The sequence below is a fragment of the Girardinichthys multiradiatus genome, chromosome 13, assembly GCF_021462225.1.
Source record: "Girardinichthys multiradiatus isolate DD_20200921_A chromosome 13, DD_fGirMul_XY1, whole genome shotgun sequence".
Lineage (NCBI taxonomy): Eukaryota > Metazoa > Chordata > Actinopteri > Cyprinodontiformes > Goodeidae > Girardinichthys > Girardinichthys multiradiatus.
In genome coordinates, this window is record NC_061806.1 from 3,765,972 (window position 1) to 3,783,834 (window position 17,863).

Sequence of the window (17,863 nt, forward strand, 5' to 3'; positions counted from 1 at the left end):
ACTAACTTTGACTCTTAAAGGAACGACTCTCAAACAGTTTCTAACTTTTAGCTCCATTAATCTAAATTAAGGCAGAGGAATGATTACAGAGATCAGCGCTGAGGCTCCCGTCTTGGACCTTCACCGTCTGTTAGAGGATGACGAAGACCCTCGATAGAAGGTCACATATAGTTTTTATATTTGGCACTCCGATGCAATGGATGTTTCCTCCCTCAGTGATTATCAGTAGACTATGTGCCACTATTGTGGTGTCTATCTGTTAGATTGTGTAGTAGCGGGAGTCCATCCCTAATCTAAGTGTTCTGTAGCTTTCTAATCAACCCAGTTATACCAGCTGCTCCACTATCAAACCCAGTACCCCAGCTTCAGGTCATTTATGACAAACCTTGGGCCATTTATCCTTGTACTGTATGTCTATGAGCATTCTTATCCTATTCTAACAAAAGGGAAACATTAGAACTTATACTTTATATCACTATGGTATAAAAGGGAAAAACAGCTATAAGCATATTAATAAAGGTTATTGCTAACAAGTTTCATATACAGTACTTAACCAACAGCACAGCTGCCTTCTGAAGGTATACCTTGACCATGGTGACAAACTGATGCAAATAGATGATGTCTTATTTCTTAACTTTTCATCATTATCTGTAACATTACGTTCTGTTCTGCCCTATCTGGATGTTTTAATTGACAGAAAATGTGTCATTTGTTTTTTCTTAGAGAAAAATGCAGTTTTGATCTGTTGTAACACAAACATCACAAAGATGACAGAGACATAAGGAGCTTCACAACCACCGAACACCAGAGAAAATTAAATAATGAAAGATGTACTTTACAAATGTAATTATACTGTATATCTTGCAGTGTTTAAGCGGTTAGTGTTCAACAACTACAGTGAGGTTTAGAGCAACACCAACTGCCATCTTTATATAACATGATGCGACAAGCTCATTCTCCTCTTTGCCGCACTCCATTTCATTTAATTTCACAGTCAAAGGCTTTCTTGTACGCATCTACCGCTGACTGGGGCTGCTGAGGCTTGGGTGATTGATTTTACTGGTCGCTGCGTGGGACATCTCATGTCTGCAAAGTTTTTCGGTTGATTTTCACTTGTTCAAAAGGCAGAGAAGCCATCATAATAATCTGCAGCTCATTAATGCCAGAATCTTTATTTTCTTTATTTTAAAAGCCGCACAAGAATGATACTGTGGAGAAAAGATCATTGCTAAGAGCCGAAGTTCGATTCTTATTTGTTTTATACAGGAAACATTGGGGCAAATAAAGTGTTTCCCGTGTCTAGTAAAAGAAAACACTAGATGGCGCTCAAACGTCACTTTTTTCCCTCCAGGTTGAACAGTGAACCCATGAAAATGTCTCAGCAAACCTTTATCCGTTTTATCAAGGCTTAGTTTAATTATTAATTAATTATGCTGTTGAACAAATGACCGTTATGTTTTTTTAAGTGATAATTGGGTCCATAAAAATCTCGCGATATCTTGCCGCTGTTACTCGCACGGATTTTGCTTTGACGGACTTGTATGAATCACGTCCGTTACGTAGAACAGTCGGCGTAGAGCTGAGCGTTCCACTCATACTGGTTCGGTAAGTTGTGGGAAGTTTTTCCTTCAGTGGGAATGTCAAGCTCAGAAGTCCTGGCCGGTGAAGCGGAGGGCAACGGCAGCATAATGGGTGAGTTCTCTCAGCTTTTCTGCCCCGGAGCTTCTTTTAAGACTAACTTTTTAAATCGGCTTGGCTCTAGCGAACTATTTTCTAACTTGTTCAGACAAAATACCTTCAAATATTTTCATTGTCATTACTTTAACCTAATACTGTTGCACAGAATTGTTAGGGAACATTCTGAAATGACTGGTATGTCTCGCTGTTCAGCAACATGTCAGAAACTGCTACAGTTTCCTGTTCTTCCTTTAAGTCAGAAACATCTCCGTCACCGCTTTTGGACCTTAACTAATCGGAGTAAACACGAACCGTCCATTCAGTGCCATCCTGCTGCCTGGCTTATGGCAACATGGCCCCGTCTCTTTGGAAATACAGTGAATCAATACCTAAAAACTGAGAAGAGTTGTCAGGATCCACAGACTGGAGTGAATTTAGCAATGTGCGGAAGCAGCCTTGTTCATTGCTGTGGTCCAGAGGCGGTGTTAGGAGTCTTAAACACAGGGGGCAACCCCCCACCCCAAAGAAAGCTTAACTACAGTGAGCTGAAAAAAGTATTGCAGGTTTATTCAGTTTTTGATTATTTTTTTGGCACCCTTAAGTGTTCCGGATCCTCAAAAAAATGTAATATCAGACAAAGTAAAATACAAAACGCGATTTTTAAATAATAAGGTGATTATTCCCTAAACTTGTGCCAACCTTTGCAACAATAGTTTCTGTCAAGCATTTTTGATAAGTGATATGGAGTCTTTTACATCAATATGGAGAAATTGTTGCCCAACTCTGCTTTGCAGAATTGTTTTAATTCAGCCACATTAAAGAATTCTCAAGCATAAAAAGCCTGTTAAAGGTCATATGCTGCAGCATCTCAACTGGACTGAAGCCAGGACTTTAACTAGGCCTCTGCAACACCTAAGTTCCTTCTTTCTTTTTAGCTATTTAAAGGTGGACAGGCTTTTGTGATTTAGATCCTTTACATTTTCTGCCATTGCTGATCATTTATGGTTCGATCAGTTGCAGCAAGTCATCTAGGTCCTGAAGCAGCAAAGCACAGCAGGACCATCACTCTACCACCTCCATGTTTGACTGTTTGACATTTGATCTTTCCTGAAATCCTCTGTTACTTTTGTACCAGGTGTTATGGGTCGCACACCTTCCAAAAAGTTGTGCTTCTGTCTCACCAGCCCACAGATTATTGTTGAATCATGAGCTCTGACCTTATTGTTTATAGATAAGTTTTAAAAAAATTATCTGAAAACGCACTTTCCTTCTTTGGCTTTTAGACCAGCAGGAGCCTTATTGTTTTTATTGTTTTCTTGATCTTACTGTTGTTGTTTTTCAACCATGTCCCTGTTGCTCTTTTACCCAGTTTTATGTTTTAAATGTTAATTGATTTTACTTGTGGTTGTTTTGAAGTGCATTATAAATAAAATAGCAGTAGTAGTATCTGAGGCAGTGAGGCCTGCAGAGCTTTAGACATTGTTTTGGGTTCTTCTGTGTATGTAAATATAAGTATTATTTTGAACGTAGTTGTATATCAGAAGCACAAATTTAATTAAAAAGAACAATGAAATACTTTCAGATCAAACCAAGATGATGTGTAGGTTAGAAATGAAGAGCTACTGCGTTTTAAAATGGGCTAAGTTATTTCCCTCAATTTACTTTGAATGGTAATTTATAAATTTATAAGAAAATGAACTTATAATTTATTTCAACAAACAGTAATTTATGAATAAGCTACCTTTTTAGCGGTTAGAATTAATGACATTTAATTGACATGTAACAGGTCTTTTAATCAGCCCAGGTTACTTTCTTTACTATAGAATATGACTATTTCACCATTAAAAACATCGTCAAAGACTATTCTGCTCTAAAACGAAAAGCATTCCACCTTTTTGTTTATATAAAACTGATATATATATATATATATATATATATATATATATATATATATATATATATATATATATATATATATATATATATATATATATATATATATATCATATGACTTTCACTTTCTGAATGAGCGACCAAAAATATTGAGCTTTTTAATAGTATTCTAATTTTCGGAGCTGTACCTGTATTCCTAATTGTTGAGGGAAACTGGAGCTTGCAGAAGCTCATTATACTTGCAGTCACATATCAGAACAGTTAGTTTTTGCGTGTGAAAATTCATCCCAGTTGTCATTTTAACTCTAGCATCAATGTTACCTTATTATTATTGTTATTATTACTATTAGCAGAAGTAGTTGTAATATTTGTCATCATTCTCTGTATGATCTGATATCTGTCAGGGATGAACTACAGCCTGCACCACCCAGCATTCACTCTGCAGGGTTTTTATGAGCAGACGGGAAACTGGAAGCAGTTTTCATTAGCTTTATGCTATCTCAACCCCTGAGTGCTTTATACTTGGATAAGGCTTTTATTGTGAAGGTGTACCGTATTACTGCTATAAATAGAGATCTAAACCCTGGTTACATAGATTCGATGGCTCCGAAGAGTGGAATCAGACCCTCTGACGCAACCCTGATAGTCAAATAAATGTGACCAGCTGGTAAGCAGTTAAACAGACAAACCAGACCACCCAGCTTAATGTTTACTTGATGACCATTAGCCACTAGGAAGCTAGTAGCAGCTGGAGGAGACAGCTTTACTTTCACTGCCTTCTGTTCCCGTTGGCTGCTAAGATGATGCATTCGCTGGGCAATCAAAAAAGCACGAACACGGAATAAAATTTTAATGATTTTTTTCCGAGTTACAGGTAAAGGAGGAAAACTAAACGTATGGATCTGACCTAGAGCATAGAACTGCAATGCACAGAGTGAGCCTTATAGATGATCTCATGATCTCTGCTTTAGCAGCTAATCAACATTTTCTAATCCCTCATCATCTACGATCATCATATCGCCCACCTTAATTTATAGCTACTTGATAACACACACTAATAGACTGTCCCTAACTTGGGTAAAAGGTATATAATGGAAAAAATATTCTGGTTATCTTTCTTTAACATTATTATTGGAATTTCCTAAACTTAAAAGTCAGTTAAAAGTTTTTATTGAGGGGATGGCACAGCGAGTAGCTTAATCACTCATTGATTAATCAGAGCAGAAACGATAGCTGCAGACTCACTGACCACTCACATGATGGTAATGTAGTATAGCATAATGCATAAACATGAAATGCTTTTGTATTTGCCTTGTCAGCTAAATAGGTTAGCATTTTTTTCTGGCTGTACTCACAATGTTAGCAGCAACCTCCAACAGCAGCTCAGGGAGGGAGGAGCTGAATGTCTCTGTTGTTGCAGCGCTGCCGCCAGAACAAGGGCGACTGTGCAGCATATACATGAAATACTAAGACAGCACAACCTCTGTTGCTTTTCTCTGTCAACATAAATTGTCAGCAGCAGATTTGAATAGGCCAACTCTCCTTGATCAACTCCTGGTGGGGATTGCAGGTCAAATACTGAAGCATCATTTTATTTTTCTGTTACTAAATGCATCAGATATAAGAAGTCCCACTCCCAAGCATAAAGCTTGTCATTTTGTGCACTTTCAAGGAGATCAGATTGAAGTTTTGGAAATTTGCTCTGGTTCATAAATGGGCATACTCTTGTAATTCCATAATGTTCTGGTGTTTTTAAAACCACTACATTTATCAAGCAACTGCAGCACATTTTATCTGTGTTGTAATCCTGAGGAAGAACAATAGATTTGATTAAAATCACTAACAGCAGTTCAGACCCCCCAAGTTTTATATGTTGTAATTTCATCCTTTTTTATAAGGTCAGTGATGTATCAGTTCGTCTTGTTTCTTCTTCTGTTGTGAGATCTGGAGATCTTTAGGATGGTTAAAAGATGGGAACGTGTTGCTCCCATTTAATATCAGTTTGCAGTAACACTTTTGTCCTGACTATAGCTGCCCATTGGACAAGCACAAGATAGTTATGTGAGGAGTGTGTGTCAGGTAGAAGTGAGTGTGTGGGCCATCCAGGCTGGCGTGCAACCATGTTGGGAAACAGGTCAGTCTGCTATTCTTTGAAAGACAAATCTCAGTGTGATGCCAGCTGCATTACTCACATTACAGCAACAGAAAGATTTCTATTTTTGTAAGAAGACAATGCCACGGATTCAACGAATGATAATAAGCAGCTGATTCAGTTCAAATGCTTTCAGGAGAAAAATGAAAGAGCAGGTTTATGCTGCTCGATGTAGGAGAATAAATCCCCAATTTTATTATGGAAAACAGAACTGGATCCCAGCGACATGCTCTGTGTGTGTGTGTGTGTGTGTGTGTACTGTACAGTGGCAGTGACAGTGACAGTACAGATGGGTTTTTCCGGCTTCATGCCAGCTACACACAGAGTATCAGGTGACACGGCAGGCTAATACCAGGAGGAGGTGATGACTGGGCTGAGTCTGCTCCCAGCACTTTGATGGAAATGGTCAGAGAATTGTTGTAGTTTTTATTATTTTTGGGGTTTGTAAAATTGGAATTAATTAGAGTTTTGCTGAAAATGTTCTGTAAAAATCAAGTATGAATGTAAATGTGTTTATACAGATAATCCCTAACTCTCTGGGCTGTAAGATTAAGAGCTAAAACAATACCTTAATTCTTCTATAGAAAAGGTTTGATCTCATTTATTTTTCATCCGAGTCATCCAGACGTGCAGCAGCAACGTGATGCTAACTTGTTGGCTCACTCTGGTCCATTATCCAACACTCAACAACACTGGGACTTGTCCCATCTTCTCTAAAGGAGAAGCTTTTTGATGAGTCATGCATGAAAAATGAAAGAAAAGGTTTTGGTATGCAAACATGAGCGACATGTTCTACAGGTATGTGGATCTCTGCAAGGTAGAACGGTTCACTAATTTTACCTTTCAACAATGGCTGTGAAAAAACTTTAAACCCTGACCGTGAGGTGGGTTCTACCTGTTGAACTTCCTAAAATGACCAGGTAGACCTTAATATGTCGGACCTGTGATGATGGCTTACTGAAGGAGAACTAAGACATGCTAGGACCAACACTGCTGCCAGTGAACCAAAAGCATCTCCTAGTCTGCTCACTTCAGGGCCAAGTGGCTCATGAACGCTCCTTATTGGCAGCTGTTTAAAAAGGAGATTATAGGTACAATTACTAATGTAGTCACAGTTTTTGAAATAAATCTGATCGTATCTAAGATGGTTGGGGATCTTTTATACCCCAGGACATGCCGGCCTTGAAACCCATCTAAATCCTGCTGTAGAAAAGTCATCAAATAAATTTACTTTAAAATCTCTTGCTTGTTAAAACTCCTTCTATCCCCATGACAGGGTAAAAATCCAGTTGAGAAATTCTCAGTTTTGCATTACCAGATCCATTTGGAGGAATAAACAGTGCAGGATGCTGCATGGAATGCCTGAGCTCTCTTAGGGTCGTGGGAAGTTGGTTTGTTTGAGAGAAGCGCTCTTCTTCTCTCTGCTTTATGCCCTGAGCGCTCTAGACCTCCTCGTAACCCCAGCTTCCGGGAGTACCTCCCCACATAGTTTCCGGTTCATCAGTAAAGTGCACCATGCATTTCACTCTCTGTTACTGCCTCAGCACCTTGCTGCGCTGATTTTATTTTTTGTGGTCAAGGCCGTGTTCTGGTAGTTCCTTTGACAAAGAAATCTTATATCTGCACATGCCTGGTGTGTTTCTTTAGCTGACACACGTCTGTCACCGTCAGGAAGCCAGAAAGCGTCGATGATGTGCAGAGCTGCAGAAACAAACACACAAGTCAGCTCACTTATTTATTTCTGTGATGAAATTCAGCAAGCTTATTAATGTGCTCAGCTTATGCCATTAATAAATGACTACAGACAACAGCATGCAGCGGTACAGCTGTGGATGCTTCAAATGCTTCGTGAATTTAAAGAGAATTAAAAAAACCTTTCGGTCATATTAGGTGTAAGAGGAGCACACTGTGTCTTAAGTGCACGTTTTATGAGATAGGCTCATGTTTGCAGTATCTGCATACAGTTTTAGTTTTAAATATGACCAAAGAACAGGAAGTAGCATGGAGGGCCACAGGATGCAGTTTAAAGGTGTCTGCTGTCAAGCAAAACTGCCTGTTCTCAGTGTGGTTTAAGTGTTTAGAGTTAAAAAGGTCCACAGGTTTGTAAATCATGAAAAAATGCCAGAAACCAGAAACCATTTTGAAACTGCATGTATTTTCATCTAGAGTTCATATTCCACTGCTTTTCTATGTATTCTTATCAATCTTTTTCTCAAACAGGTCTGTGGTTGGACCAAAAAAAAATCGAAATGTTTCTTTTAAACCAAACAACACATTTGAGCACTTAGACATTATTCAGATGTGTTTTCAACAAAAGAACTCTCCCTGGGTTGTTTAAGTCAGTTTAAACAGCAGTGGCCAAACAATATCCATCCATAGGGGCCAACATATTACGTATTCCACTAGTAGTAGTAGTAGTAGTAAAACAAGGGACCCTGACTGATGTATTCATTCACAGGGAGTACCTGGGTAAAACTCCCAGCAGAGGTTTATTTAAAATATATGCAAAGCATGCATGAGAGGTTGCAAGCAATGCAAATAAAGAAGCAAAAGTTTATAGGCTGCTCAGGTAATATTATTCTACAGATGAATAATTAGCAGATTATTAGTGTGCAGAAATATACTGCTGAGGGGATGAATTAGGGTACAAGACAAATATAATGTGGTATTCTAATTATTTTCATTGTTCTTCTTCTTGTTTTGTATCCTGGACCTGCCAACCTCCACCGCCACCTTGCTTACCATCCGTCTGCTCTCCAACCCAGCTGTAAGTACTCTGCTCTGTGTATTCCAGTGGGGTCAGAGATTATGTGTCCCAAACCTACTTACTAAAACTTTAAACATGTAATGGTGGACGGAAAAGAATAAATGGTTTTAATGCTTTGTTGTTTTTTTTATAAATAAACCATGCATTTTTATTCAGCCATCTTCACCCATTCATTTTTAAGTCCAGTTGCCATGTAGTAAATAGTCTGACTGCATGTAATTCAGTCTTGGTATTGATTCAGATGTTCTGTTTCTGGCCTCAGAGGTTCTTTAAAAAACATTACAGAACAAACAACATCGTGAAGACCAAGGAGCACAGCAGACAGGTCAGGGAGAAAGTTTAACACAATTAAATTCAGTTTTATTTATATAGCACCAATTCACAACGCATGTCGTCTCAAGGCACTTTACAAAGTCAGTTCAATGGAATCATACAGATTTCAAGTCAGGTTCATACATTCCAATGAATCCTAATCATTGAACAGTTCAGTCAAATTCAGTTATTTATTCAAATTGGATAAAAAGTTTTTCTATCTAAGGAAACCCAGCAGGTTGAATCGAGTCAGTGACTTGCAGCATTCACTCCTCCTGGATGAGCATGTAGAGACAGTGGACAGTCACTGGTGTTGACTTTGCAGCAATCCCTCATACTGAGCATGCATGTAGCGACAGTGGAGAGGAAAAACTCCCTTTTAACAGGAAGAAACCTCCAGCAGAACCAGAACCAGGCTCAGTGTGAGCGGCCATCTGCCACGACCGACTGGGGGTTTGAGAGAACAGAGCAGAGACACAAAGAGAACAAAGAAGCACTGATCCAAGAGCAGGACATGCGACACAAGCCATCTGTCCCCCACATGACAACAAATGTGGAAAAAAAGTGTTCTGGTCAGATGAAACCAAAATTTGAACTTTTTGGCCAAGATGTAAAACTCTGTGGAGGAAAACCAACAGGGTACATCTCCCTGAACACACCATCAAAATGGTGAAACATTTTGCTTGGAGAAGGAACAAGAAAGTTGGGCAGTGTTGATAGGAAGTTAAATACAGTTAAATACAAGCCAATCATTGAAAAAAAAAACCTGTTAGAGGCTGGAAAAGACCTCTGGGTCAGTGGTTGAAATTCCAGCAGGACACCGGTCCTGAACAGAAATAACCCCAAGCCTTTGCAGCATGTTTTTTTGCAAATGTAGGTCATATAGTGTATTAAGAGAGCGGCCTGAATACAAATGCACACCACACTTTTCAGATTCATATTTATTTATAACACATTTTAAAATCAATCCCTGCAGTTTCCAAGTATTTATAGCTTCGTGATGGTTTATCCGACAAAATACCAGTATAGTGGACTGAAGCTTGTGGTTGTAACATGACAGAATGGGAAAAGGTTTCAGTGGTATGAATACTTTTGGAAACATGTCATTTTTTTGTGTTTAGAGAGACTCATCATTTATGTAGTCTCTGTAGTCTGTTCCTAGAGCTGTTTAAATTAAACAGCTCTAGGAACAGTCAAAGCTAAAAAGTGGTGAAGGTTAAAAAATGCCTAATGATAGAAATAAAAACTGTAAGGATTTGGTTTCTCCACTTTCCTAATAACTGTACACATTTGTCAGCTGGATAAAAAGCTCCTTCTGATGTTTGAATATTGGCTTTGGAGAAAAAGTAAAACCTGTGTGTGAATATAATCTGCAGCAACAGAAGAACTTGGAGGGCTATGTGGGATTTGCAAATCTTCCCAACCAAGTCTACAGAAAATCGGTGAAAAGAGGATTTGAGTTCACACTTATGGTTGTTGGTGAGTACATCTGTTTTAACCTGGTTGCCTACATGCTTCTGTATTCACACCTTGATATTAGAGCTGCGTGAAGAGACCCAAAATTACAATCACAATATAGTTTATATGGATCACAATAAGATATTTGTTCTACATCATTATAATAATGGTGAACACTACTGCAGCTGTGAGCAGTAAATCAGACTCTCACCCTTCTTCAACAGAAGGACAAAAGCACTAAACTTTGCAGCTGTTTACCCCACAATGCAACAGTAGATGTGATCTTTAACACGTTCACTTCAAACTTGTTAAAGACACAGTATGTTCAGCAGTCTAAATCACATTAGACTGGTGAACATGTCTGCAAATAAACCTTATGATTGACACATATAGAAATTCCTTTGACCCATAAATTACCTTCTAAACACAGAGAAACACTGAAGACGTTGACACAGTATGATAGCGCACATATATGTCAAGCATCAAAACACCAGACAGAAAGAACAGACTGGAAAAAAACACCAGCAAGATGAGGTCCGAAGCTGTAAGGGAAAAACCGCTAAAAACAAAAACACTAAATTCCAGCAGCTGACACAGTAATACATGACAGGAAAGCCATTTTATACAGTGGAGCATAAAACTCAGGGCCAACGTACTCACCATCTGACAAAGGCAGTAATACTAAAGGTTATCATCCTTTTCTCAGTTTAGCAGCCAAACCATAGCTTTCCTTAAACCCAAGCAGTTTTGATGGACCTTAGCTGTAGTCTCTCCTCTACTTTGTGGTAAAACTCCCCTTTGTTTAATTTCTCCTTCTGATCACCAGTGCTTGATCCAGAGCTGTTTTCTTTATTATTCCACAATCTGACACTGAAAGCCTAGTAACTCTAGCTGTTCTCTTAACGTTTCTAATGGTGTTGTCCCCTCAGCTGATGCGATCAGGAGTGTTAAGAGAAACCGAGCTTCCTGCTTCCAGGAAATTTGATGCAGGGGGAAGTTGCTATGGAAAAAAAAAAAAGTTGCTATGGACGTTTATACTCAAACAGACACAATATTGTCATGTCAGACATTGCACTTGATGCATGAAATGTATTCATTATATTGTCCAGGTCTGCTCCACATGTTAACAGATGAAGGCTGCAGCCTGCCTACAATATCCAGACTCAAATGATTTATATATATGTTCTGTCAGTGTAAGGACTCCTAGTGTGTTCTTGAATTGGGTCTGATCTGGTCTAAGCCTGATATTCATGTTACACATAGTCCACTTACCACAAGCCAGACTATGCTTACGGCTCCATGTCACCATTTTCACAAAGTTGGGTCCCAGATGTCTTCGAATGCTGAAGCTTTGAGTTCCTTTTAGTGGAGCTAAGGAGCTGAACCCAACTGCTTAAAGGCAGCTGCAAGTCATAATCCTCCCTCCACCAAACTTTACACATGACACAATGTAGTCAGGTAAGTACTGTTCCCTTGGTAACAGCCAAATCCAGACTAGACCAAGTCCATTGAATTTCTGGGAAGAGAGTCATGAGAACACTCTCCACCGCTTTAAGGTACAGTGGTCTCTTTACAGCAGTGCATCTGAAGCTTTGCATTGTACTTTGTTGATGTGAGGCTTGGATGCAGCTGCTTGGCCATGGAAGCCCATTCCACAAGATTCTCTATGAACTATTCTTAATCTAATCTGAAAGCCACATGGAGTTTGGAGGTCTGTGGCTACTGACTGACAGCATAAATGCTGCTTGCAGCCAGAAATCCATCCCTCTGTCCCTGCTTGTGTGCATTTGCGATTAGCTGTCTCATTTAAATTATGTGGAGAGAAGAGAGTTCCTGTCATTACATTCTTGCTCTCAAAATTCAAAGCCTGATCTGCCTATTCAACAGGAGGTCCTCCTGCGTGGCATTTGCTTTCTCTAGTCTTACATGCTGCTACCTGAACAGGAAACTGTCCTGAATGGCCACAAGATGTCACATCCTGTGCCAAAAGTCCAGGACTTGCAGTACCATCTTGCCCCAAGGGCTCAGAAATTGGTCTCAGTGGGACTCGTCCTATCTTTGTGCATGTAATCATGCTCTGGTGTTTCCCCTGCTGTGTGCTCTCAGGAAAGAAAATTTCATGTGCAGTGTGCAACTGGAGCAGCAGAGTTTTTATAAAAGCTTCATACCTGCTACAATAGTTGAAGTATTTGTGCGTTTGTCAGTTTCTTAAGTTTCCTCATTGAAGGGGTGTTCTTGAAAGTTGGCTCTGCTGGGACTTGATGCGTGTGGATTTTATGAAAAATTGTGAAATTCTTCAGCAGATATTCCAGAAATACTAAATTGTGGTAAAATCCTGCTTGGTTTGGGTTATTTCAGTTTAGGGACAACACATTGTGGTAAAGGTGGTGGAGTGCAGTTTTCTTTCCTACTGGTTATTAACAGTTTACTGGGAGGGGAATGTTTTCCGAAAGATTATCAAGAAACTGACAAAAGTTTAATGATTTAAATTGTTGTTTATTCCACAGTTAACACAAAACAGAATTTCCTTTGCTTATTGATTGAGAATATTTCACATATTTAAACAAATAAAAATCTTATGAACAAAAAACCCTTTACCATTTAGTGGCGACAGACAGTTAGATCAGAAAGGTACATAACTTGGCCTTAGAATTCATTCTGGATGGGTTTCTTGTTTCATTTATTTTTCTATCATCCATTCCTGGGAGGTTGGCTGTAGAACTAGGAAGCTTAAACTTTGTAGCATTATTAGCAACATTAATGACAGGACCATGAAGCCGTGTGGAGTTGATCTTTAACATGGGTATCTATGATCTTCATTCTGAGTTCCTGAGCTTTCAGCTTTGCTTCCTCTGCTCCATGTTCAGGCCTCTGTTCCCTTTTTAAATAGGCTGAATGGCTGACCATAAGCTTAAAGGTATCTGTGATTCTAATTAGGGTTAAATATACTCATAATGCAGGGGTTAATGTTCTGTTTAGGGGAACCAACAGATCTGTTAACTCTGTATTAGCGTTTGGTTATTAAATGAACTTGAGATGATTTATTTGATCAATTTAATTTGGTTACTCTGTTAAATAGTAAAGTCATGCAGGTATGCATTACATGGTTGCTTCTAATTAAAGCACATTACAGAGCTAGAAGGCTACCTACAGATTTACTCACATCTCCTTCTGTGTATCAGTGCTAGTGCGTTGGGTGAGTAGAACATCAGCTAGCAAACAAGTGGAAGTGGGCCAGAGCCATTTGTTGGTAAAAGTCAATGTTTGGCAGAGATTTCCATGTTGGCAGATACTGACCTAGATGTTGACCCATGCAGCTAGAGCCTGTTGTGTATTTTTTTCCTAGATGACAGTTTAATACTGCATCACTTAACCCAACATACAGTAAAGCTGTATGCCTTTGCTGATACTGATTTATACTTCTTTAGAGCATATCCAGGACTTTGTGCACATCAATGCTTTATATACTTTCTATTACATATTGTGAATGGAAAGTCCCATTTATAATAGAGCTGTGGGGAAAAGATGACTGCTCTCAGGCAACAGTTTTGAAACCAACTGCATCTTTTACATCACCTGCACATTACAAGCCATGTGTCATTGGAAGGCCTAGAAGAAGGAATTAATGGCTGCAGCCTGTCCTTCTCATGAGCCAGTATTTTCCTTCTTCCCTCCACCATCCTGCTGAATAACGAATAGGGCATTTGGATAAATCCACATATTTCACACAGCTGTTGGAAATTTCCTTTAAAGGAAGCAAGCTGCCTGCCTACTGATCCTCTACTCAGTAGGCAGCTCTCTAAGACTGGCCCTTAAGACTGGCCCTCCTCATGTAGAATAGAGAATGATAGCAGAAAATCAAAAATGTTCTTACAAAGGCTTAGTAGTAGCTACAGCTAAACCAAAGGGGTTCATTTGGCCCCTTACAGATTTCTTCAGTTTTTTTGTTTTTGTCGTCACCCTTAAACGTTTTAAATTACTAAACAATTGTTAAAATTAGAGAAAGGTAACATAAATAAATACAAATGCAGTTTTCAAATGATTTTATTTTTAAAGAAAAGAGAAGGTATGCAAACCCACCTGGCAGAATAAGAAACGTTACTGACATTGTTAAGTCATGACTTAACCCTGATTCGCCACGTTTGGGCTCTGTTTGACCAGCCACACCCTGGCCCAGTTCAAAAATTCACTTGTCTGACCACATGAAGTAGGCCAAAGCATATTTTAAAAAGCACCAATCCACTCTTAATCTAAAGAAATTCAAAAAAGCATTAGAAACAAATTCATTGACATCTATTATTCTGAAAGGGGTTACAGAGCTATTTCTAAGGCTTTGGGGTGCCGGAGAACAACAATGAGAGCCATTGTCCACAACTGGAGGAAACATGGAACAGTTGGTAACTGTCCCAGGAGTGGCTGACCTACCAAAATTACTCGAGGTCATCGACTACTCATCCATGGATCACAAAAGAAGACAGAACAACCTCTATAACTCTGCTGGCCTTGCTTTTCTCAGTTAAGATCAGAGTTTATTTCTCAAGAATGCAAGAAGAGTCAGGGCAAAAATGGCATTAATAGGATAGTTTCAAGACCAACACCCCTGCTGACCAAAAATAACTCACATTTACGACATTCATCTTTTTGGACTGTTTGGGGGAGGCTAGAGTTCCCAGGGAGAACCCATGTATGCACAGGCAAAACATGCTTAACCCATGCAAAAAGACCCCAAGCTGAGATGCGAACACAGGCGCTTCTTGCTGTAAGTCAACAGTCCAAGAACTACACATCTGTTAAGCCTTGTGTAGGAGGTTTGTGTTGCATTACATCTGGTGTAAAACAAAGAATTTCAGAAAAAGCAATATCACACTGACACTCAAACATGATTTGTTTGACTTTAGGATCTGGATGGCCTTATTGTAATTGATGGTACCTTACCTTCTGCTCTCTACCAGACAATTCTAAAGGAGAATGTCTAATTCTGAATTGGCCTAGTTAAAGTCTGGACTAAACTCCAATAAAGATTATCTTAAAAAGGCCATTTATGGTTAGAAACGGTTCAGTGTAACTGAATTAAAACAATTCTGCATAGTAGGCCAAGATTCATCCAGAGTGATTTAAAAGACTCTTGCAAGTCATGGCGCAGTGAGAACGACCTACCCACAGTGTTCCATGAAAGGAATACTGATGAAGCAATAAAATGCCCTTGGTTGGTCATCAAAGTCTGGGGGTACAGATGATACAATTTACGCCACATAGGCTTTATGGTCGAGTGGGTAGAGTAGACAAGGAGAAAAATTAAGTCTTATAGATTTGTCTTTAAAGAATCCCTAAAATAGACTCCTAGATGGGTGCAGTGGAAGTGATGATTTGACTAAGAACTATTTTTAAATGGCAAATGAACTGAATTTATACAGCTCTTTTCTAGTCATACACTTTTGCTTATTTTCCATTCAGTTCCAGCACAGCACGGCTCCACTTTGCACTGACTCGCTCTACTCAGCATGAAACCTGTTGTGTTTCCATTGACAGCTGTCAGCATCGTGCTGTGCAAAGTAAAATATACGCTCACCGTCACCCATCCTGTTCTTTTTAAAACAGTGAGGTTTTGGAGTCCAGACCTCCCTGATGATGTAGAGCCACTGCTTTCGGTTTGACCCGTTTCAGCCATTGTGCTCCTTGATATTTTTGTAGTTGCTCTTGAGTTTTTGGAACTTTTCCCAGCACCCCCGTGTGCAGGAAAATCCATGTCTTGTCATTCTCTCTGCTACCTCACCGTACACTTTCTAATGCCGCTGACATACTGCTGACCATGCCTATGGCCAGTCAGTGTACAGCAGTCTGTTCACATCACATTTCGGCACTGCTTAGCCCTGATGGGACCTGCTGATGAGCAGAGACCATCAGGCCAGTTCCAGGCCGGAAAAGCCAGTAATGGAAATGGTCGCAAAACGGGCAAAGTGGAGTGGAGCTGGCCAAAGTACAGACTGTGGCATTTGTTTCATTTTATTCCTTTCGGTAGACCCCTTTTATTCAACGAGACTTATAAATAAGGATATAGCAATGCAGTCACCATTAAAGTTAGCAATAAGCTACTTAGAAGTAAGACCAATAGTAGCAAGTTCTGTCAGATGGGACAGGGATGACGGTGTAGAAAAAGACACAAGAGCAGAGGTTCTCAAACTTTAAACTTTATGTTCAAAGGTCCAAACCTAGATGAGCAAATCCTGGTGATCAAATTTATTTCAACTTACAAACAAAAGTAAACAAATGGCACAAATGCCAAGTAGACCTTAAACGTGACCAACTAAAAAAAAAATAAACAATGGTATTTGTAAAACTTACAAATACCAAGAAAATGACACTGTCTGCCATCAATGAGATGCCTAAACCAAGGGTCCTATAAAATGTATTGTATTTTTTTTTTTACTATTTGCCAAATGCCCTCCATATATCACAAACCAAACACATTCTTTAACCTTAAAAAGTATATAATGACATGGTTAATGTAATTCATTTCAACAGTACGATAGAAAAATTACCCACATTTTTGGGGCATTTCATGTTAATATTGGCATAACATGATCCATAATAGTTTAGTAAATGTTTTGTAACTTGCACACCATTAAGGAAGATCAGGATGTTTTTGAGTTGTGCAGCGGGAGAGAGCATGCAACTGTTAATCCTGGTGAATTCAAAGCAATCTTTTATGCAGAAAGCAATGGTTGTAAGTAGTAATGTTTATTTGGAAATGCACCTCTTGATATTTGTGGATTTGAAGCTGATTATATTACCATATTAGGTTATATAGTCATTTTGTTGTAACTCCACTATGTATTTACCTAAAATGGAAAATCTTGTCAAAATGGAAATCTTATGGGAGTATTATTTGTGTTTTTTATAGTTTCACTCCAATTCTACGCCATCATCCTGTACCATTTGTTGATTTCAAACAAATTAAAGAGCAAGCACGCTCACTTTCCAGGCTCTTAAAAAAGGAGTTTGGCTGGCTGTTTATCTATGTTAACACTTAGGGGTATAACCCATAGAGAGAGCAGTACAATATCTTTCTAAATGACGACCTGACTCCGTACATACAGCTACAAAACATTCCACTAAACGCATCTAGATCTGCATCTAGCTCCATAGTCCCGCCTAGCTCTGCTCAGTGAAACTGCTGATGGAGGACTATGGGTGGCTCGGTTGACAATTCAGTGCTATATTTAAGTTTTCAAGTACAGGGTGAATATTTGAAAATCAGTATCCATTCCTAGTTTAGAAACCAATCAGACTAATGGTTATGTTACAGATAAAACAGTGAGGTGATGGAACAGCCAGAAAACATGTAAGAGCTCAGTGAAAATAATATCCTCATTTCTCTCTCATCTCAGCTCCATGAAACCTCATCAGGGAATCCGGTGCTAAGGTTATTAGAGCCAAATATTAAAAACTGTTGCCTATGATTAACGTTTTACCAATGTGCAAAAGTGACTCTGGAGATGCTGTTCCTGTCACCTTTCCTCAACAAAGCCTACATTTCTTTTAGTGTTTCAGACATTTACTCTTTCTTACAATGTCAGTCCATAGTGCAACGTCTACATTCGCTG

At 39.1% G+C, this 17,863-nt stretch overlaps 1 protein-coding gene across 2 annotated transcripts in view; it reads left to right on the top strand.

The window, feature by feature from the left end:
• The first annotated feature begins 1,534 nt into the window (after positions 1–1,534).
• Positions 1,535–17,863, top strand: part of LOC124879101 (septin-7-like) — a 40,264-nt gene continuing 23,935 nt past the window's right edge. For both annotated transcript variants that reach the window (XM_047383416.1, XM_047383417.1), the window contains exons 1-3: positions 1,535–1,692; positions 3,753–3,754; positions 10,178–10,280. In XM_047383416.1, coding sequence (XP_047239372.1) covers positions 1,638–1,692; positions 3,753–3,754; positions 10,178–10,280 — 160 coding nt within the window. In that variant the 5' untranslated portion in view covers positions 1,535–1,637. The remainder of the gene's footprint in view (positions 1,693–3,752; positions 3,755–10,177; positions 10,281–17,863) is intronic.